The sequence below is a fragment of the Cephus cinctus genome, unplaced genomic scaffold (assembly GCF_000341935.2).
Source record: "Cephus cinctus unplaced genomic scaffold, Ccin1 Ccin1_scaffold0068, whole genome shotgun sequence".
NCBI lineage: Eukaryota > Metazoa > Arthropoda > Insecta > Hymenoptera > Cephidae > Cephus > Cephus cinctus.
The window spans coordinates 1-18,356 of record NW_014332811.1 but is presented as its reverse complement, the minus strand read 5'-3'; the positions used below and the strand labels follow the sequence as shown (position 1 = coordinate 18,356).

Here is an 18,356-nt window from a genome sequence, read left to right as displayed (position 1 = left end):
AAAGAAAAAGTGCAGATTACACCAATAATTTAATTGGACAGTGTAATCACTAAAATTTATATTATTATTATTCATTATACTGCTCTCAAAGAATGATTTAGGGATCTTTCACATTATCATTGGACTAGTCACTTTTCTGAAAACTAGGAAAACCAGAATCTTGAGTAGTAAAAATGGTTTGACATAAGAATTTGTTAAATGTAGGGTTTGATTTTTTTTAGTCATACCACTCCATTCACAGATCTTTCTATTCATCCAGCATCTGCTGCATTTATTTTTGTAGTGCAGAGAAAACAGTTTTTTAGCGTGACACAACTTGACAAGCTATTTTAAAAACATTTGGTTTTTGTAAAGGAAATAAAAAAGTATGAAATACAAAAGTAAGGACACTTGATAATGTATAAATGTAGTAAATAAATGAGGTGACAGTTTGTTCTTCAGTCTCATCTAATTAAGTGTAATTCGTCGACTATTTCAGAAATACCTTAAGTATAATGCAAACATAATAATAATACTGCATTATTTATTCGCACTGATTTTACATTATTTTTGCAGTCAGCATCCATCATTTTCATGGTGAGTGTGTAAATATATTTTTGCAGAATTCTATATAGCAGTGCTCTAAAATCATTTATCTGTGTCTTTGGAATGGGATTAATTTTTTTATTGAAACGACACTTGAACACTCACCATTACTCAGTACACAGATGAGACTTGTCAAAAATTCATAGAATTCATTTAAAAATGACAGCACACGTACCGCCCAAAAATCCGCGTAGGCGGAAAGTTTGTAGACAACTCATTTAGAATATACCGCAATGTACGATTGATCATAAACGGTAATAATAACAAGGGCAGACTGGAATACGTGAAATAAATAAATAAAAACGTAAAATACGTTGCAAAGAATATTATCCTAGTGTCTTCAAACTCGAGGTTTCTTTGAATATATTTCGTCAACTGGAGAATTGTCTCGCTGTGCTCCAGATTTACTATTATTGTGGCCACTTCTTTTTCTGCTAGCAGTGGGAGACATTTGCTTCAGACACTCGACATCATTAAAAACTACCTGGGCGCCTCCACCACTTGTAGGCATAATGTTACCCTATGGATAGAAATAAGAAAGTAATTTATTAGATCTTGTTATAGATCATTATGAAGATAGTTATCTATTTATAAGTACCTTGTATAGCTTAGTCTCAAGTTCACCATCGGTGTCTTGTTCTTGAGCTATTAAGCAATATCTGGATACTCCGTCAGTGATTTCTTTAGGATCATTGAGACGTGACACACTACGTCTCCGGTGCATGAGAGGTTGCAGTATAGTTCCCACAGGCACAAGGGTGCCAGGGCGATGATCCACCCACCTGTCTGCACTTTGCGATCGCCTATGTCTTGAATTTGCTACAGAAACTTTGTCCTACGGTGTTAAGATTATGTAAGGATGAATGTCTTTCGCTTGCTTGCTATAGTTTGTTTATGAGCAAAATAGCTTGTAAAGGGGCCATCTACCTATTACTTGTAAAGTAAATGAGTCCCCTTGACAAGAGTATTTATTCGTGGAACGTCTGTAGTTCTTCGTTAATAGCAATAGCAACATGGAGATACATTACCCTCCTGGAACGGGCATCTGGACCAGCAGGAGTCCGGCAACTGACCATATCACCGGTGTCACTCGTAGTAGAGGGTGGTGGTGAACTCCTGGGTACAGCCGTTAATTGTGTGCTTCCTTCATCGTCTATCAAGATTTTCTTAACAAGTTTTAATTTATTTTCCTTGTCCTTCATCTTATTCTATAGGTGAACAAAGGGTAAAAAGTTGTTTTATAAGGATAGTATAAGTATCTTAGCAAAGATATTCAGGTAGATAATTTTTTTTTTATTGTACCTGAAGATATTGTTGTTCCTGACGATGTTTCATTTGAAGTTCTCTGTATATCTTATCAGTCTCTTCTTGTATTTTGGTATTGTACTTTTGTTTCGTTCGTTGCTTCTCGACCATACGTTGATTCAAAAACATATCTTTATCCTTTAGCTATTGAGACACATATTTTTAGATCATTCCTTTACAGATCATAGAGAGTTATTACAGACTTAAGAAAAATTTTAATTATCAAAAACTTACTTCTCGCTGGAGACTTTTAATCGTTTCGTTAGCCCCATTCAACTTTCGAAGGAGACTATCTACCTGAGATTCCGTTTTGCATAAGTGAGCCTCTAGAGCTGTTACCTATAAAAGTGGAGAGTGCTGTCCATTACATTTTATTCTCATTGTTTTATTAGAGGTATTTCAAGGATGATCACCTTCTTTTTCTCTTGCGCATTGGCAGCGTTTAGAGATGCATTTTCAATTTTACGTGACATAAGTTCCTGTTCTGCAGTAACGAGCATCTTCCTGAACTCATCCTCTGAAAATATTTTGTTTTTTAGATATTTTAAAATGTCTCACACTAAATCAAAAAAGTTAGTAGGAATAATTTACGTTTTTTTTGCAAATTGGCACGCAAAATATTTCTCTTTTCGATGCGTTGTTCCAAAAAACGCATCAACCTCGTAATGACTTGATCATTATGTGGTCCATTGAGTTCCAACTCTGGGAACGGTCCACCAAGACTGTAGACTAAACCTAAGTCAACGTCGAGATCAGCAGCATCCGGTTGGCCATGTTTTTCAAGCCTGGCACGAGCTTCCTTGAATATCTGGTGAAAAGCCAAATGTGGAAATATGTAAGAATAAAAATGAGTATGTCGTTCTTATAGTAAACTGTATTCTACTTACTCTATTGGCCTGTCTTCGACCAGGTGTGTAACCCAAATCCATTTTTGGTGCGGAAGGCTTCGCTATTTGTACTTCTTGGGTCATCTCTGCGAATTTCATAACTTGCTGCAGGATTCACAATTAGATGGTTAGTTAATATTAGCAAATTGTACTAAGGAAACTTATGAATAATATCTATATGAAAATATTTACAATCGTCTCATCGTAGTCGTCGGTTCTTGGATTAGCACAGACAATCATCCTGACCTGACCCTCGCCATCAAAGTAATTTTTGAACAAATGAGTCAACTTTGAGTCCCGATAGGGCACGATCTTATTAGTACCCTGAGATTGATTCTCTCTTAGGATCTCTAAGCAGGATCGAAGTGTCATGAGGGAATTATTAATGTTTCCTGCTTCGCGAAGACGCTGTCCTGTATTCTTTGTACGATTTGTACGTTCACTCCCAGCCAAATCAACTAGGGACAGTTGACTTATACAGACGACACGTTTATCTTGAACGACCTGCTCGCCTTGCAAATCCAGTGGAGCCTATGGAAATGATAAAAATGTTTTTACATATAACACATACATTAGAATCATGGAATAACATGTCTTACCTGAACGAGTCGTACAGTAAAGACACTATGCGATCGGCTTGATTCAGTATTCAGTGCTGTGTGAGCAACACGACGTCTTCTTTGTCCCCGATAAAACACATCGAAAGCTTCATCAGCACTTTTAACCTCAGTTTCTGTTACAGCGTGGACATACATGTTTTTGTATCCATCCTCACGGACAATTTTACTCTGCAGAGGCCTGCAAAATTTTAAGAAATGAAACTATTACTCGTATACCGAAATAAAATATTCCAAAGTACTCACTTTGATCTGACATCCTCATCATCCAGGAGATCGTATACACTGTTATTATAAATTTCCACATATGTAACAAACACAGCATATACGTTGTCCTGATCTACTGAGAGAATACATGACTCGTCAGTTTCTCTAATGGGAGTAATGCTTTCTCCATCACTGTCATGTTTACATCTGCAAAGAAAATATATTAAAAGAAATTATATGTTAAGACTTTATACTCGCAAGTATATAAAAGTATTACACTTTGCCATTCTTCCCATTACGTTGATTCATAAGACCAGTATGCAATTCAGTTTGACGATCTAACATAGCATCTGCGTCACTTTGCACATCGAAACCATTGAGTTTGTCTGGCTTGAATACAAATTTTTTAGCCTGATAATTAGCAATGCTATTGAACAAAACGTCAAGACATCGAGGCATTATTCCACCATCCCGTGCATCTCCCATCATTGTATATGTTTTGCCACTGCCAGTGACACCATAAGCAAACAGTAGACCATTCCTTCCCTGGATTAAATTTTCTACCAGAGGAAGAGCAACTACATTAAATACTTCTCTTTGAGAAACATCGGCAGTGAAGATCCTGCTAAATGTTGTTTGTATCTCCTTTGCAACACCACTCCGAAAGTTAGTGGCTGACTCTGGAGGAGTAATAGCTACAGTCATATCAGAGATAAGTCTCATACATGAAACATCTGTACAATGTTGCATAGGCCTTAAACGGCAATACACTTGTACCGGTTCTTTGGATGCAGAATTCTGGAATCTTTGACGCGCCGTTGGCTTGCGTGTTGACGCTGGTTGTTTCACCCTCCTGAAAACATGAATTATATGTACTGCAAAATTCAAAAATACTAAAACAACTACGATAATCTTCGCATCTACACAGAGCTGCATGATCTTCGATAATAATATTTTGTGCCTTTAACAAGATTAATTTCCTAATCGTAACCTGAGTTGATTTTGACATTAACTTACGATGATATCATTTTTCTGGCTGGAAGAAAGATTTCTTGACAAATAACAATTGTGACTCCTGGAGAAACTCAAAGAAACAACATTGATTTAACGTTCGATCAATTATTATTCAACACATTGCTCAGAAAATTAAAAAGCACAACGAAACTAAGAAATTCCGTTACAAATGCTGCCATTCGCTCAAATTTGAAATTGTATCCTGTTGACACACGTGACCCATTAATTGACCAATAGCGTTCAAGGCGCAGGTTCATTTGGCAAAACACTTTTGAATGTAACTCTCAACCAATAACATAACGATAATTCCTGTGAACCTTTAATCTCGACTTTTGACCATTAATAGAACATGAATTCCTATGAACGAGTTGTACCATTGGTCGAGTGTTCACGTTTGAACGGGGATTTAACGAATGTGACTGAATGCCACCGCTGGACCTATTTACCAAATTCTGCACCCTCTTGTAGGATAAAGTCATCCCCCACCCCTTATCGGACATAATTAGACGACAATGGAACTGTTTATTTTTCAAATGTATTTCTAATTTAATATGAATTTCATGACATAAAATGATCCCCGAACAGGTTGCTGAGTTTTGCTAGATTTAGAGAAATTGATTTGAATAGTTGATTAGTGATATGTATTTGGTTCAATATAATGCTGTGATTAAAACTAGTGTAGCGTCAGTGTGTATTGTTGTTTAGAAGGATGACCTTATTAAAGTATGAATAAGATTCCTGTGGTATTTGGACTCTTCTTCTTGTTTAAATCAGAAAATCAGAATATTACAGGAAAAAGGGACGACTCTTCCATTAGGCAAGTTATAATTGTACAGAAAAAATGTTGGCAACTCCTAAAGGGAAAAGTCAGTTATTTTTGGCGTCCTCTCTTTGCGATGGTTTAGAGGATAATAATATGAAGTGAGTTGTTTAGCATTTTCTTTTTCTTGATTTCTACAAGCATTTGCAATTGTTTGAGAGTGGTAATTTATTCTGTTTTATTTATTCTTTTTTTTTCTCTGATAGGCAAGTTGCAACACTGTTACAAGTCAAAGAAGCAAATCCAAATGTGTTGATTCCATCGCAGGGCATTACTCCCTTTCATTTGGTTATTGGTAACGACTGTGAGACATTTGCAGAAGAAGTCACTAAATTGTTTTTACGTCATGGGGGGAATCCTAATATTAGGTACATCCTTATTTATAATTGATGCTTATTTATTATGTATACATTATGCAAATTTAATTTATCTTTGTTAACAATTTAAATTAATTATATAATGTTCCAGATCTGTGGATGGTATGACTCCAGTCCATGTTGCAGCTGCATGGGGTCGAATTAAAGTATTGGAAATTTTATTAGCACATGGTGGTAATCCTTTAAGTTTAGATGACGATGGGTGTAGTCCATTTCACTATGCCTATGATGGAGCATATTACGATGCAATTGCAGTACTTGGAAAGTACTGTGGTGACGAGGATGAAATTGACAATGACAAACCAAAGTATAGGTTGACATTAGGTAAGCATTCAAATATTGAGCCTATACAATAAAAATAAGATCGTTAAATAATGCATTATAATTTTTCTGCTTAGAAAAAATTCGAATTAATAAAGGAGACATTGTGGAGGAGTACGTCGTCTCTGATACTTCTGAGGATGAAGTGAAATCTGCAACAAATATGACAAGCTTTGTTTCGCCTCAAGATGCGAATAGAAATACTCATGACACAATAACTACAGACGGCGAAGCCTCTCCTGTCAGAAGCTTTGTCACTCTTCGACGGCATCAATTATGCCTTCCAAAGACTAAAGAGACGAGAGTATCTAAGGCTATTGACATGACAGACATTGATTTCCATCAGGTTGACCGAAGCGTCGAGGATGAGAAACTTCTAGTCAATAAAATTATAAATCGACTTTCAGCATCGTTTACTGACAATTCGCCGATAGTCTATGATTCCTTTGACGTCCCCGTCAAGGTTGAAGGAGAACGAATGCCAAGGATCAGTTCTCCGAAGAATGATATTTATGTTCCTCACACAAAAAGTGCAAAAGTCCCAACAAAATTAATAGAAACAAAAAGGGTACAGACACCTCAATCTGTTAGGAAAAAAACTGGGACTCAGTTTTCTCACAAAATTCCACTCAAAATAGAGTCCAGGAAGAAGTCTGAGTCCGTGCAGAAGAAAACGCCCTGCAGCATCTCTTCAAATCTCCGCACTCCACGTAACAAAATATCTGTCAAAAATTTGACAACAACTCCTAATAGATTGCCAACGAAATTGACTTATTCGCCAGATTGTTCAATTGTCAGCAAATCTCCAAATTTTAAAATAACTCCAAGTCGCGAAAGGAAAGTAATAGCTACGAAAACGCCATCCTTGCAAAAAAGGAATTCCCCAAAGGACGCTAGAATGTGTTACACTTCTGGGCAACAAAGAACCCAAGCCAGGATACCTTCGGGATCAAATTCACCAAGATTCGTGAAGAATTCTAATTTACGATATCAGACTCCAAAATCAGTAGGAAGATCGCAACTTACACCAAAAATTTTGAAGGATCGACAAACTCCAAGAAGTGGTACTTCAAAGAAGACACCAAACTCTGTAAATTCTAGAAAGAAACTTGAAAAGGTGACGCCACTGAATAAAACTTATTCCAAAAAAAATCGAGTGCCATTCTCTCCGAAGCTTGGTAATGCTGTTTTACCGAAAAGTTATAGAAATTGTATGTGCAAAGGAATAGCCATCAAGCTAGAGGAATCTATGTACGACGAAGATGTTCAGACCAAGTGTCCACCTTGTCATATACAGGACAGCACTATAGATAGATATTCAAATAGAGAATGCGGAAAAATGTCTGAAATTCTTGCCGGTCATTTGAACTCCTGGGGAAATATTGAACCGACCAATGTGAATGAATCTATGCAACAGATACCTCAAGATAATGATAGTGATAGAAGAGTGTCTGTGCAAAATAATTTATTACCGGGACTAAATAGAAACCATATTCAAATATCAGGAATTAAATCTCTGTTAACCGAGGAGAGTTCGATGGAGAGTTTAGTGGGAAGCAAACTTTTTGGAGTAAATGTAGTATCAAATGGGAATTCCGATATTTGTGATATAAACTACGACAAGAAAACAGTGAATAAGTTACAATGCAAAAGTAGAAAATCTCCAATTAATCGCGTTTTTCATCGGTACAGAAGTTCTACAAGTAGTGATACAGATAGACAGACGTTATCAGATTATGGAAGTGGGAATTATTCTTGGTCCAGTAATCAATTCTGTGATGAGGAGAGCAGCTGTAGAACACCTTGGGATCCAAAAATTATATCTGAAGACTCGATGCAGAATGAGGAAGATCGTCAATCCACCGAATCGGCTACATTTTCGGGTACGTTCATGTCCTGTTATGGATCATTTATCAGTGTCGAGGAAGACTATAAATATGAAGATTCTGAGATGGGTATCGTTCTCTGGGAGCGCAGACTTCGCATACCACCTCCTTGGTAATTTGTCAATTTCATTTAAACACTCCAATAATGTATATTTCCAATACGCTCTTCGAATATCCTTAATAAGATTATCTATATTTGATTGATCAATCAAATCTATCTTACATTATTTGTATATAAATAAACTAGATAAGAATATAGTGAAAATTTGATATAAATAACTAGACAACTAGTATTTTTTATTAACATTTGATTACAAACTTTACTGCATAAATAATGTCAGCAATATAACGTTGCGTAACTAGTATCTCGGTTATCAATGCATGGTGATTCATTTCCCTTTTTATTTTCTAGTGTGTTAAGCAATATGGAGCCAAATAAGAAGTCAAAACCTAAATCTAATTGTAACACTAATTCGGTAGACGAGATAGCCGATTATCTTAAAAGAGAATTGAATATTGAAGAAAAACCTAAAGTAAAAGGAGTCAAGAAAAAGAGCTCTCCAGCTTCGAAAAATGAAAATTTAAAGAAAGGTGCAAAATACAACCCAAGAGAGGATGATAACAATGCCACTTCTGATTCAGTGGAGTATTACATAATAAAGCCTCTCAAGAACCTGGAGATGGGTCGCAAACTGGAAATGGAGGCTTTTCAAGGCTTTACAAATCCGAATGAAAATTCAAAGTTTGCTCGTGGTAATCGGACTGGTCAAGCACCCAAGAAGGAGTTCTTTAATTATCTTCTCCTGGACTCAAGAGTCACTCAGGATCTTCCTCGCCGGGGTAGAAACTTATCGTTTGCTGACAGGTGGAATATATTTTGTGAAGCCATCTTCTACGTGGGTAAAGGTAAAAGCAATCGGCCTTTTTCTCACTTTTATTCAGCCACGCCTATGTACGATAAGGCAGTGTACACACAAATTGCGGGTAAGATCCGATATATTGTGGATATATGGAAAAGTGGCAATGGGGTAATTTCTCTTCACGTTTTTCAAAATACTATAGAGGATGAAGCATTAACGCGTGAGGCTTGTATGATTGATGCGTTGGGTTTGCAGAATTTAAAAAATGAAATTTCTGGAACGTACTACGGTCCGGCTCTTAAATGGAGCAGTAAAGATAAGTGCAAACTGGGCACATTTTTATTACAGGAAGCCTTGCATATTTTTATGCATGAAGGGGAAAGACAGATTCATAGGAAACACGTCTAATTTTAGTACTAGAGCTTAATATATAGAATTAATTATATCAAGATTTTTTATCGGTATGATTGTGATAGAAAGTACAGATACAGTATATTTCATGTGCCTTGGATGTAACTGTACATAGTTTGTAACAGACAAGAATAGCAATTATTCACTTGTGCATGTGTAAGCAGAAATATAATAGTTATTATCATTGATACTTGTTATACTAGATAATTAAATATAATAACGAGAACGCAAGTACTGATCAAATTTTTAATATTATAAAAATGTATTATAATTAAATCTTGTGATACTGTTGAGTTGATTTTAAACGTTCTAAAAGAATGAGCACCAGACTGTGCAGTTTTCATATTGTAAATAAATAATTTTATCAAAAAAAATATATATATATTGACTGCTACATGGTCTTTTTATTAATCTGACATGATTATGTTTATTGTATTAAAACTATTTCTTTTTTACAAATATGGACGATCCATGGGAGTTTTCTTAGCTCTGTTATCCCTACTTCTTGGATACCATCTGTGTTTAGTAGTGTAAGTCAAGTTAGCAAGCTCTTGAACGACTTGCTCAGGTTTTTGCTTTTGAAATACACTAGCTACATCAGCTTCTCCAATTTTCAAAACAGATTTAGATACGACTTTTGTTTCTGGCAAAGATTTGGAAAATTCATAAGGAAATGTTTGCTCTGGATGCCAGCACACTGCTGTTCCATCATCGGCAAACACAATTACGTCTTTTGGTAATGTGCTAAATCTTGCTTTGGGGATACTCCATGAGTTTCTTACAAACCAAAGTAACCGAGCTGTAATATGCATCTGAAAAAGTTATAACTGAAGAATTCATTTTATATCTAAGTTACTTCTAGTATCTCAAAGAATATTATACATACAATTACTTCCTATTACAAGTGTACTCGAAAATGCTGCACAAGATCGCAGGTTAAGTCTGCAAAATTCAATTTGGTTGGCATAAAGATAAACAAGAAAAAATCTGACACACAGTTGTATGTCAGTAGTACATACAAATTATAAATCAAAATGAAATTTACCGTGACAAAATGATCTTCCTTGTTACTTTCTTATTTTAATTAAGTTACTACATGAACTCCAAATAAAATGTTGATCCTCGCGATTGCGGCTAATGCTTGAAAACTCAAGTCTTATTTCCACGTAGCGACATGATTTGAAAAAAAGAAAAAACATTTACAACCGAACTGTATACAGCTTTTGATAGTAAATAAAATAAATATTGAGGGAAAGAATTAATGAGCCAGAAGTAATTATCAGTGATTTAGTTCATTAGGACAGTTTATTTGATATTTCAAGAAAGATGTAGTATCTGCTCTATAGTCCAAGGGTACACTTCATGATGACCATGAACGACGACTATTGTGCCGAAATCCAATATGGAGTGCATTTGATGACTGGACGTCTATTGTGAAAGATTTATTGTTTAATCATCGCTCCGGATTACAACTGATTCTCAACGAAGTCAACCAGTGCATCGAGAGTCATATTATTTTGCAAGTTCCAAGAAGCTCTAGAAGGAGGCTAAACGTATAAATGAAGCACTTAAAGGAGCTGAAAAATCGATCCTGTTAACCTTAGAATCAGGAAGCTCTCTCAAGAAGATAAATCATATTTCATATCATTGATATATTACAACGAAGACTTCAGACAGAACGTTAAATTATTTTCCTACAAGGTGAACACTACCTTGTTGCGTAGTTCAAGATGGACCTTAATGGGAACTAATGTATTATAGGTATATACTTGGGAACCTGTCGAAATGGTTTCTTTTATAAGAACAATAATCTCAAGGTCTTTGTTCACTACAAGATTTATAAGACGAATTGTGTGTTGCTGTCAGATCTAGACTGTTGGATAGATAAGCTCAGACATTCTTAATTTTCTATCAAGATTTGTATTATTCTATACTGGATCATGTATAGTTTTGAAGGTGATTATCGCCGCAAGCCACAGCAGAATTTAGCTGGTGCAAGCCGTAGAGATGAGAAGGCTGCTTTATTGCAGCATGCTCAATTGGAAAGGCTCAAAAGAGAACAGCAGCGTAAGAAGCATAATTCAGCTGTTAAAGTGCAAGCTCATATTAGAAGCTTTGTCACACGTCAATCAATCCACAAGCAAGAAAGAAGGAAATTTGATGAGATGCAACAAAAGTTTAACAGCAGACACCCTGATCTGCCGGAACTGGTTCCATTCATTCAAAGGGTTTTGTTTTTTTATGATCCAGCAGAGGATGCAACCAGGCTTCTCTGGGTTCTTCAACGTTTTTTAAAGTACCAAAAAGAAATCAAGGAACTTTGTGGAAGCTCTATCGAGTGGCTGTGGAGATTACGGTAGCTGAATTCTTCAAAATATCAGTTTCAAAGATTTCAAAATACAATTTCATTGACCATTTAATTTAATTTAATTTATTATTTATTTCAGTTGGATTCTACGAGTTTGCATGCAACACACTGTTGCAGCAATTCCTCCAGACGCTGTACAATCTCTCGCCATACCGCTACGCGTGCTGGAAGTGTTTACTGTGCGAGAAGACACAGAAAAAATTTTAAAGGAAAAAACAGATCAACATCTCGAAGGAATATTTATTTACTTAGCAAAAAATAAATATTTCGAGCAACTGAGGAAATTAATAGATCTAAAGGTTCCTCCGATGCTCGACGCCAGTCCTGTTCCTCCAACACCAATGGCCAAATGTCTCCTAGATATGATAAAACGTCCTCTTAACTTAGTACACCGTCTGGAATACAACAATGAATTTTCCATGTTGGTTCTACGCGAACTCTGTGCTAACATTCTCTCCCCAAGGATGTCAGAACCCGTTAGAATGCTTATTGTACCAGCACTGTCGGAGTTCAAAGAGTTTCCTTACTCTCAACTCATCGACTATATAAACCGACTAGGTACTGAGCCAACTATCAGTCTACTATACTCCGTTCTCTCTTTGGAGCCGGTAGGATTTAGTAAGTATATATTTTTAATACGTATTAACTAGTCATCAGACTCCTAATTACATCATATAAATAATTACAGCTCCTGGAAAATCTAGAGATGTACTCATGAACTACCTTCAAGTCCTGGCATTACTCAGTTCCACGATAACTCCTCCACCAGCTGATCAGAGTATAGACACAGCCGGTGATTCTGATAGTGAAACGGATACGGAGATGATTGATCAAGGTCAAACAGATATTTTACATCAGTGCATAGAAATGTTGAACGGACAGCATCGCGTTCATGGAATACTCGTAGCCGTGGACCGCAGTGAGGATCCCGTTGTTCTTCAGCCGTTGTGCCAATTATGCCATAACCTCCTCATCACGCACAAGCTAGCTATCCACAAGTACAAACTCCTTTACATGCTGGCATTTAAGCCCGCGTTTCTAAGGCACCTCTGGAATGCTCTCTTGACAGTTTGTCAGACTTCCCTTTTCGGCGGAGCCACACCGCTTCTGCAAATCATATCTCGTGGTATAGCACTTTCTGCAGAAGATACTAAGAAGATAGTTCCTCTACTGGCCGTCTTTTGCTCACTGTTTAGCCTCCTTATTGCGACCCTCCACGATACTGAATTTTTTACTGAGGTGCCTGTGGATAAGCCGGATAATGGAGGCCAACAACCGATGCCTTTTTCTACCTCGGCCTTGGTGCCACTCTCGACGCATCTTAAAGGAGTTTGTCTAGGTCTAGTGGAGTTAGCCTTCCCAGACACAAGACCCACAGTGCGGGATGATTACAAGAATGCCGTCCTAGGAGCTTCTGGGTCGGTTCAGACACAGCAGAACACTCAGATGTGGGCACATCTCTTTAAGGTCACTGTAGGACTTCTACGACAACTCCATACTCGTGATCTAAGGAGACAATTCTGTCCGGATAATCACTGGATAGCGTCAAACATCGTGATACCTATGGACAAGCCCCAGGATTTCACCTTTAGACGCAGAAGACTTAGAGGTTATGTTCCTTTCCAGGGTCTACGGGCTTTTACAAGAGAGGAACTTGAAGAAGGCCCTCCTTTATCGACTAAAGAAGTCAGAACGCTGACTCTTCTCCGTGAAATACCTTTTGTCGTTCCTTTCAACGACCGTGTAGTTGTCTTTCAGTCTCTTATTTATAGAGATAAATTGGAACAGCAGAGTGAACTTACTCAATTCATGCAGGGTCCCTCGATACAGATTGCTGTTAGAAGGAATTATCTCTACGAAGATGCCTTTGAGAAACTGTCTCCAGAGAACGAACCTGAACTGAGATTGAAGATGAGAGTACAATTAGTGAACACAGCCGGGCTGGAAGAGGCTGGAGTAGACGGAGGTGGACTCTTCCGTGAATTTCTCTCTGAACTCCTGAAGACGAGTTTTGATCCCAACCGTGGTTTCTTCAGGCTGACCAAGGACAATATGCTGTATCCGAATCCTACAGTTCATCTGCTAGTCGACGACTTTCCTAAGCACTACTACTTCATTGGCAGAATTTTGGGGAAGGCCCTTTACGAGAATCTTTTAGTAGAACTACCTTTTGCAGAGTTCTTTTTATCAAAAATCGTCGGTAGGCAATCTGATGTAGATGTGCATCATCTTGCTTCACTAGATCCGATTATGTACAGAAATCTTCTCTACTTAAAAAGTTATAAAGGTGACGTGACGGATCTGGGTCTTGACTTCACAGTCCTCTCCGACGAGCTTGGTGAGAGACGCGTCGATGAATTAAAATCAAGCGGTGCCAATATTCCTGTGACGAATCACAATAGGATTGAATATATACATCTGATGGCTGATTATAAACTCAACAAGCAAATCAGAGCTCAGTGCTATGCCTTCAAACAAGGTATCAGTAACGTCGTCCCCTTAGACTGGCTTCAGATGTTTAACAACAAGGAACTCCAAGTCCTAATCTCAGGAGCTCAAATACCGGTGGATGTGAATGACCTAAAGCTTCATACCAATTACACTGGGGGTTATGCTCCGGATCATCCGACCATCACTGCATTTTGGAAAGTTGTCGAAGAGTTCAACGACCAACAGAAAAGTCAACTACTCAAGTTCGTCACAAGTTGCAGTAGGCCTCCACTACTTGGATTTAAGGTGACTAATGCAGTTGAAGGATATAATTTAAAATTCAATTATCCTTCATAACTGCTTAACACAATTATTTGTCTTGTCTCGTAGGAATTGGATCCTCCTTTCTGTATCCAACTAGCAGGCAGTGTGGATCGACTTCCAACTTCTAGTACCTGTATGAATCTCTTGAAGTTACCAGAATTTCCAGATGAGAAGACACTTCGTGAAAAGCTACTCTACGCGATACAAGCAGGAGCTGGATTTGAATTGAGTTAAACACTAAAAAGAAAAACGAGGGGATTTAAACTGGTGAAACATGTGACTGTGAATACAGTAAAATATCACGTCCATACTCTAGGACTTAAAGGAAGCTACTTTTGAATATTGGGAAAATTCTAGACAGACTTCAATGACGACGTTTTTATGATGTTCTTATTCCGGTTTGGGTATTACTGATTTAAATGAATCCATCACTCCCAAATATTACTTAGAAATGTCTGATTTGTAAATTCCATTAGGTCAGTACTAATTCAGCCAGAATAAGAAAGCCATGGAAATGTCAATGAATAATCCTATTATTCCAGAGGTAGGTTTATTCCTGCTTGTCAAGGATGACCCTAGGCACTTGGACTGTTCCATAGGTATTTGGTTGTTGGAAAACAATAATAATTTCCAGGACAAAGGAAACTATGATTGTACCGAGGGGCCAATTATTTAGAGAAAACGTGTAGCAGTGAGTACTAATACCGTCGCTGACTTAAACTGGAGACTTGTAAAGATAGGATTGAACACGTAACGAGTTCCTCGTCGACTCGAGATGAAGGATATATCAGGATAAAATGATAAATCCTGTTAACATAAAATAATATATTTTTCGTTGCAACTTTCAGCCTGTGGCTCCCATGTACCCTGTAAATTCTGTATAGTTTTATGTTTTATATTCGCCATGTGTCCATCTACCTATTGTTTACTGTTATTAATGTAAGTTACGTAAAACTGTAAATGTATCTATTTATGTAGTAGAAGTTATATCGGTGTATATAAAAGCTAACACATGGATCGTTGAGATCTTGAGGGTATTAGTATATGGGATTATCCTTTAAATTTAATTTAATGCATCTACCATGATTTTTACGTATAATATCCAATTGGTTTACGACAAAAAGTAAAATTACAGAGGAGATAAAATTTCATATATTGAAAATCGCCCGGCTCTTGGATCCTGATTAAAAAATCAGTTGGAGACTGAATTGAGATAGTCAGATTAATCTCAAGTACCTTCTAGAGCATCGGGTTTCGAGTGACTCGTTCTTCCGATGTGTTATCCAACCAATTACCTATCGTGAGGATTAGTCTCTCTCTCTTCTGAATACTCGGCTTTGGTTCCTTATTAGGAACAACTATCAGTCATGTCTTCTGTATTTCGTCCAATTCCTGACGCACTTCCTTTTATTCCTTTATCCCGTCTCTTATTTCTAACCCGGGACGAGCTTCACTCAATTAGATCCAATCAGCACCAACTCTACTGGACATCACAAACAGACATCCTTATAGGATGGACCTTATAGGACTCAGTACAAACTAACAGATAACTTACAATACCCTAAAAACTAAATCCATATCTTTTTCTCTGATACTAATAACAATTTCACATAGCGCTTTTAATATATCCTTATTCTTGGAGAAGGCCAAGTTCCCTATTTCGTGTGATGGAAGTACACCCATTCTTTTAAGTTTAGAACTAAATATTTGTGACTACTTTTTGTTTAAGACGCAGTTTAATAACGCATGATTGAAATTATGCTTGTCAACCCCGCAATCACATACCGGAAAGTCAACTATGCCAATTCTGTACATGTGTTCTCTGACACAGCAATGACCTGATCTTAATTTTTTAATAATGCACATATTCCCTCTTCCCGTCTTCATATTGAGTAACCAGGGCTCCTTCCCATCTACTAAAAAAGTATTTTCCTTTATAATTCGATTCGTTTTTTAATTTATTCCAAGCCTCTACACTGGCCAGTTGTTTATACTTCTTTGCATACTCTACCCAAGTACATTTTAATTTACAATGTTCACCACTCGTGCCCCTCTTCGCCATTTCATCTGCTAAATAATATCCCATTATCCCAATATGACTTGGTATCCATATGATTTTCAACTCCTTTCCCGACCTCTTTATCTTAGCTGCCACAGACTTAATTCTTCTGATCAGCGGATGAATTTTCTTATCGTATTCATTGTTGTTTAGTTTGTTTATCACACTTAAGGAATCTGTCAGTATTACCATTTTCTGCCAGTTCTGTCCCTCAATTATTTCAACCGCTCTAAGGATCGAACTTGCTTCCGCGAAAAAGATCGTTACTATATCATTGAGTCTCACTTCCCAGGTCCAGTCTTGCTTCATTTCCACCACACCATACTCCGACAGGTCACTTCCTACAGGTTTCGTTCCATCCGTGAATATCCACCTAAAGTTCTTATATTCCTTAGTGAGGATTGCATTCAATTTTCCTTGGAGGTCGCTAGCATTTTTAACGTTGATACCACATTCAACATGTATGTCTATTCCCGAAAAATGGCTTACCCAGTCCAAAATAACATTATCTGGTAGCTATATCTTAAAGATGTTTTCAGAGTCCTCCCTAATCTCTTTCCACGCTTTCAAAATCATATCATTTCTACAAATTTGCGTACTATTAAATTTTCCCACTCTGTTACCAGAGATGAGTAGGGAGTGGTAGGGAGATTGCCAATGGGCCTGTTATTGGTGGTCTCCAGTGATCTCAATTTTACTCTGGTTTCGCCGCGCCACCTTAACGGAGGGCCCTCGAAGCAGTTCCACGTTTTTGACTGGTCCAGTATATATAGTAATACCGTCGAGTGCAGACAGAGCAGAGATGAGTGGGAAGATGTACAACGCTCCGGTTTTAGGCAATACCAAAAGCATGGCGCTAAATCGTAGCGGCGAGTCCAGGAGTAGGATTTCGTGACCATCGCCTCTGTCGATGTTACAGATTTCGCGTAGCCGCGCGGGTCATGATCATCGTTCCAGCCGATATTGCAGTCAACGAAAATGAATGGATTGCTCGGTGGTGGGGAAAAAGTTGCCGCCCCTCACAAACCGTTCTTGACAAACAGGCGGAACAGCAAGATCTTCGGTCCAACCAAACCCTAAACATTTGTATGGACGTAATGCGCAAACAAATGTGTATATAATAATATGAGTTCTGCACTCAAATATAAAGTTTTCCAGTCTTTCCAATTGTCCTTTTCTCAATTTCTCATACTTTCAGATATTTACACGCGTCATGTGTGTGTGAAATATAATGTAAAATAATTGTTGTAATCATCTTTAATGAAGAAACTTTATATTTGAGTGCAGAACTCATATTATTAAGATTTTCTAATCGAAACCTTTTGATATCCTATTGCCATTCGTTTATACTTTAATTACTTAAATAGATCGTTTGTGTAATGTTGATATCGCTGATTGTAGTATAGGCCTAGTGGGGACCCGCGACGTTAAATAATGCGAACGTATCGACTGCGGCACCTCTTGGGTGACGTGGAAGCCCGCAGGTTGTCGTTGTTTATGCCTTTATTGTAATAAGATAAATAAATTAATTGGATATACTCTTTAATCTGTTAATCCCATTTGCAAAAGCACATTTTTTTTGTAAAAAGAAAGTGCTCTCCATAGAGGGGTCTAGAACCATAGACCTCCCAATTCGTAACCGGGTGCACTAGCTATACGCCAAAACACGTGTATGTTTTACTTGTTTCGGAAGTCGTATTTCTAGAATTTCATCGTTTATTCAACTGCTTACTATTATCGTTTCGCTTACTTTACATATAAGCAGAATAATATGAAGATGCACTCCAGTTAAAAACTTTCGCGCCACCCTTTTCCACGTGGGCGAACAAAAGAGTTTAAAATAAACTATGGGCAACCTAGAAAAGTTCAAAGAAAGGAACCTTGA

General features: G+C 37.4%; 4 protein-coding genes across 9 annotated transcripts; 2 read left to right on the top strand and 2 right to left on the bottom strand.

The window, feature by feature from the left end:
• Nucleotides 1-92: 92 nt before the first annotated feature.
• LOC107269388 (kinesin-like protein KIF23) lies at nucleotides 93-4,788 on the bottom strand. The gene is made up of 13 exons (XM_015743181.2): nucleotides 4,619-4,788; nucleotides 3,879-4,454; nucleotides 3,641-3,808; nucleotides 3,377-3,575; nucleotides 2,970-3,308; nucleotides 2,778-2,882; nucleotides 2,482-2,698; nucleotides 2,304-2,407; nucleotides 2,125-2,229; nucleotides 1,888-2,034; nucleotides 1,614-1,793; nucleotides 1,184-1,420; nucleotides 93-1,105 (listed from the first exon to the last, which is right to left on the bottom strand). The coding sequence occupies exons 1-13, from the start codon at nucleotides 4,627-4,629 to the stop codon at nucleotides 926-928; spliced, it is 2,568 nt and encodes an 855-aa protein (XP_015598667.1). The 5' UTR covers nucleotides 4,630-4,788; the 3' UTR covers nucleotides 93-925.
• Nucleotides 4,789-5,038: 250 nt separating this feature from the next.
• LOC107269415 lies at nucleotides 5,039-9,660 on the top strand. Of its 2 annotated transcripts, XM_025086278.1 has the most exons (6): nucleotides 5,039-5,536; nucleotides 5,642-5,803; nucleotides 5,904-6,136; nucleotides 6,211-8,131; nucleotides 8,432-9,003; nucleotides 9,082-9,660. In XM_025086278.1, exons 1-6 carry the CDS (start codon nucleotides 5,457-5,459, stop codon nucleotides 9,285-9,287), a joined length of 3,174 nt encoding a protein of 1,057 aa, XP_024942046.1. In that variant the 5' UTR covers nucleotides 5,039-5,456; the 3' UTR covers nucleotides 9,288-9,660. The 2 variants fall into 2 exon arrangements, with proteins under 2 accessions (XP_024942046.1, XP_015598721.1); XM_015743235.2 differs by having other exon boundaries at nucleotides 5,200-5,536; nucleotides 8,432-9,660.
• LOC107269421 (39S ribosomal protein L42, mitochondrial) lies at nucleotides 9,650-10,629 on the bottom strand. 4 transcript variants are annotated; one of them, XM_025086463.1, is made up of 3 exons: nucleotides 10,336-10,629; nucleotides 10,177-10,232; nucleotides 9,650-10,117 (listed from the first exon to the last, which is right to left on the bottom strand). In XM_025086463.1, the coding sequence occupies exon 3, from the start codon at nucleotides 10,100-10,102 to the stop codon at nucleotides 9,743-9,745; it is 360 nt and encodes a 119-aa protein (XP_024942231.1). In that variant the 5' UTR covers nucleotides 10,103-10,117; nucleotides 10,177-10,232; nucleotides 10,336-10,629; the 3' UTR covers nucleotides 9,650-9,742. The 4 variants fall into 4 exon arrangements, with proteins under 4 accessions (XP_024942231.1, XP_015598728.1, XP_024942235.1 ...); XM_015743242.2 differs by having other exon boundaries at nucleotides 9,650-10,102; nucleotides 10,336-10,536; XM_025086467.1 differs by having other exon boundaries at nucleotides 10,362-10,536.
• A 48-nt stretch (nucleotides 10,630-10,677) lies between these two features.
• LOC107269382 (ubiquitin-protein ligase E3C) lies at nucleotides 10,678-15,436 on the top strand. Of its 2 annotated transcripts, XR_001538056.2 has the most exons (5): nucleotides 10,678-11,646; nucleotides 11,738-12,276; nucleotides 12,347-14,394; nucleotides 14,479-14,888; nucleotides 14,955-15,436. XR_001538056.2 is itself a non-coding variant. In XM_025086281.1 (4 exons), the coding sequence occupies exons 1-4, from the start codon at nucleotides 11,231-11,233 to the stop codon at nucleotides 14,644-14,646; spliced, it is 3,171 nt and encodes a 1,056-aa protein (XP_024942049.1). In that variant the 5' UTR covers nucleotides 10,678-11,230; the 3' UTR covers nucleotides 14,647-15,436. The 2 variants fall into 2 exon arrangements, 1 of the variants encoding a protein (XP_024942049.1); XM_025086281.1 differs by having other exon boundaries at nucleotides 14,479-15,436.
• Nucleotides 15,437-18,356: the final 2,920 nt, after the last annotated feature.

What these genes read in the sequence shown, in the direction of transcription:
- LOC107269415 (XM_015743235.2), top strand. Translation starts at nt 5,457, where the DNA reads ATGTTGGCAACTCCTAAAGGGAAAAGTCAGTTATTTTTGGCGTCCTCT. An exon ending in TTAGAGGATAATAATATGAA is followed by an intron (nt 5,537 to 5,641) that starts GTGAGTTGTTTA and finishes TTTCTCTGATAG; the next exon opens with GCAAGTTGCAACACTGTTAC. An exon ending in AAAGTATAGGTTGACATTAG is followed by an intron (nt 6,137 to 6,210) that starts GTAAGCATTCAA and finishes TTTTCTGCTTAG; the next exon opens with AAAAAATTCGAATTAATAAA.
- LOC107269382 (XM_025086281.1), top strand. Translation starts at nt 11,231, where the DNA reads ATGTATAGTTTTGAAGGTGATTATCGCCGCAAGCCACAGCAGAATTTA. An exon ending in GAGTGGCTGTGGAGATTACG is followed by an intron (nt 11,647 to 11,737) that starts GTAGCTGAATTC and finishes TATTTATTTCAG; the next exon opens with TTGGATTCTACGAGTTTGCA. An exon ending in CTCCACTACTTGGATTTAAG is followed by an intron (nt 14,395 to 14,478) that starts GTGACTAATGCA and finishes CTTGTCTCGTAG; the next exon opens with GAATTGGATCCTCCTTTCTG.
- LOC107269388 (XM_015743181.2), bottom strand. An exon ending in TGCCAATTTGCAAAAAAAAC is followed by an intron (nt 2,408 to 2,481) that starts GTAAATTATTCC and finishes AAATATTTTCAG; the next exon opens with AGGATGAGTTCAGGAAGATG. An exon ending in ATGCGCAAGAGAAAAAGAAG is followed by an intron (nt 2,230 to 2,303) that starts GTGATCATCCTT and finishes CCACTTTTATAG; the next exon opens with GTAACAGCTCTAGAGGCTCA.
- LOC107269421 (XM_025086463.1), bottom strand. Translation starts at nt 10,102, where the DNA reads ATGCATATTACAGCTCGGTTACTTTGGTTTGTAAGAAACTCATGGAGT.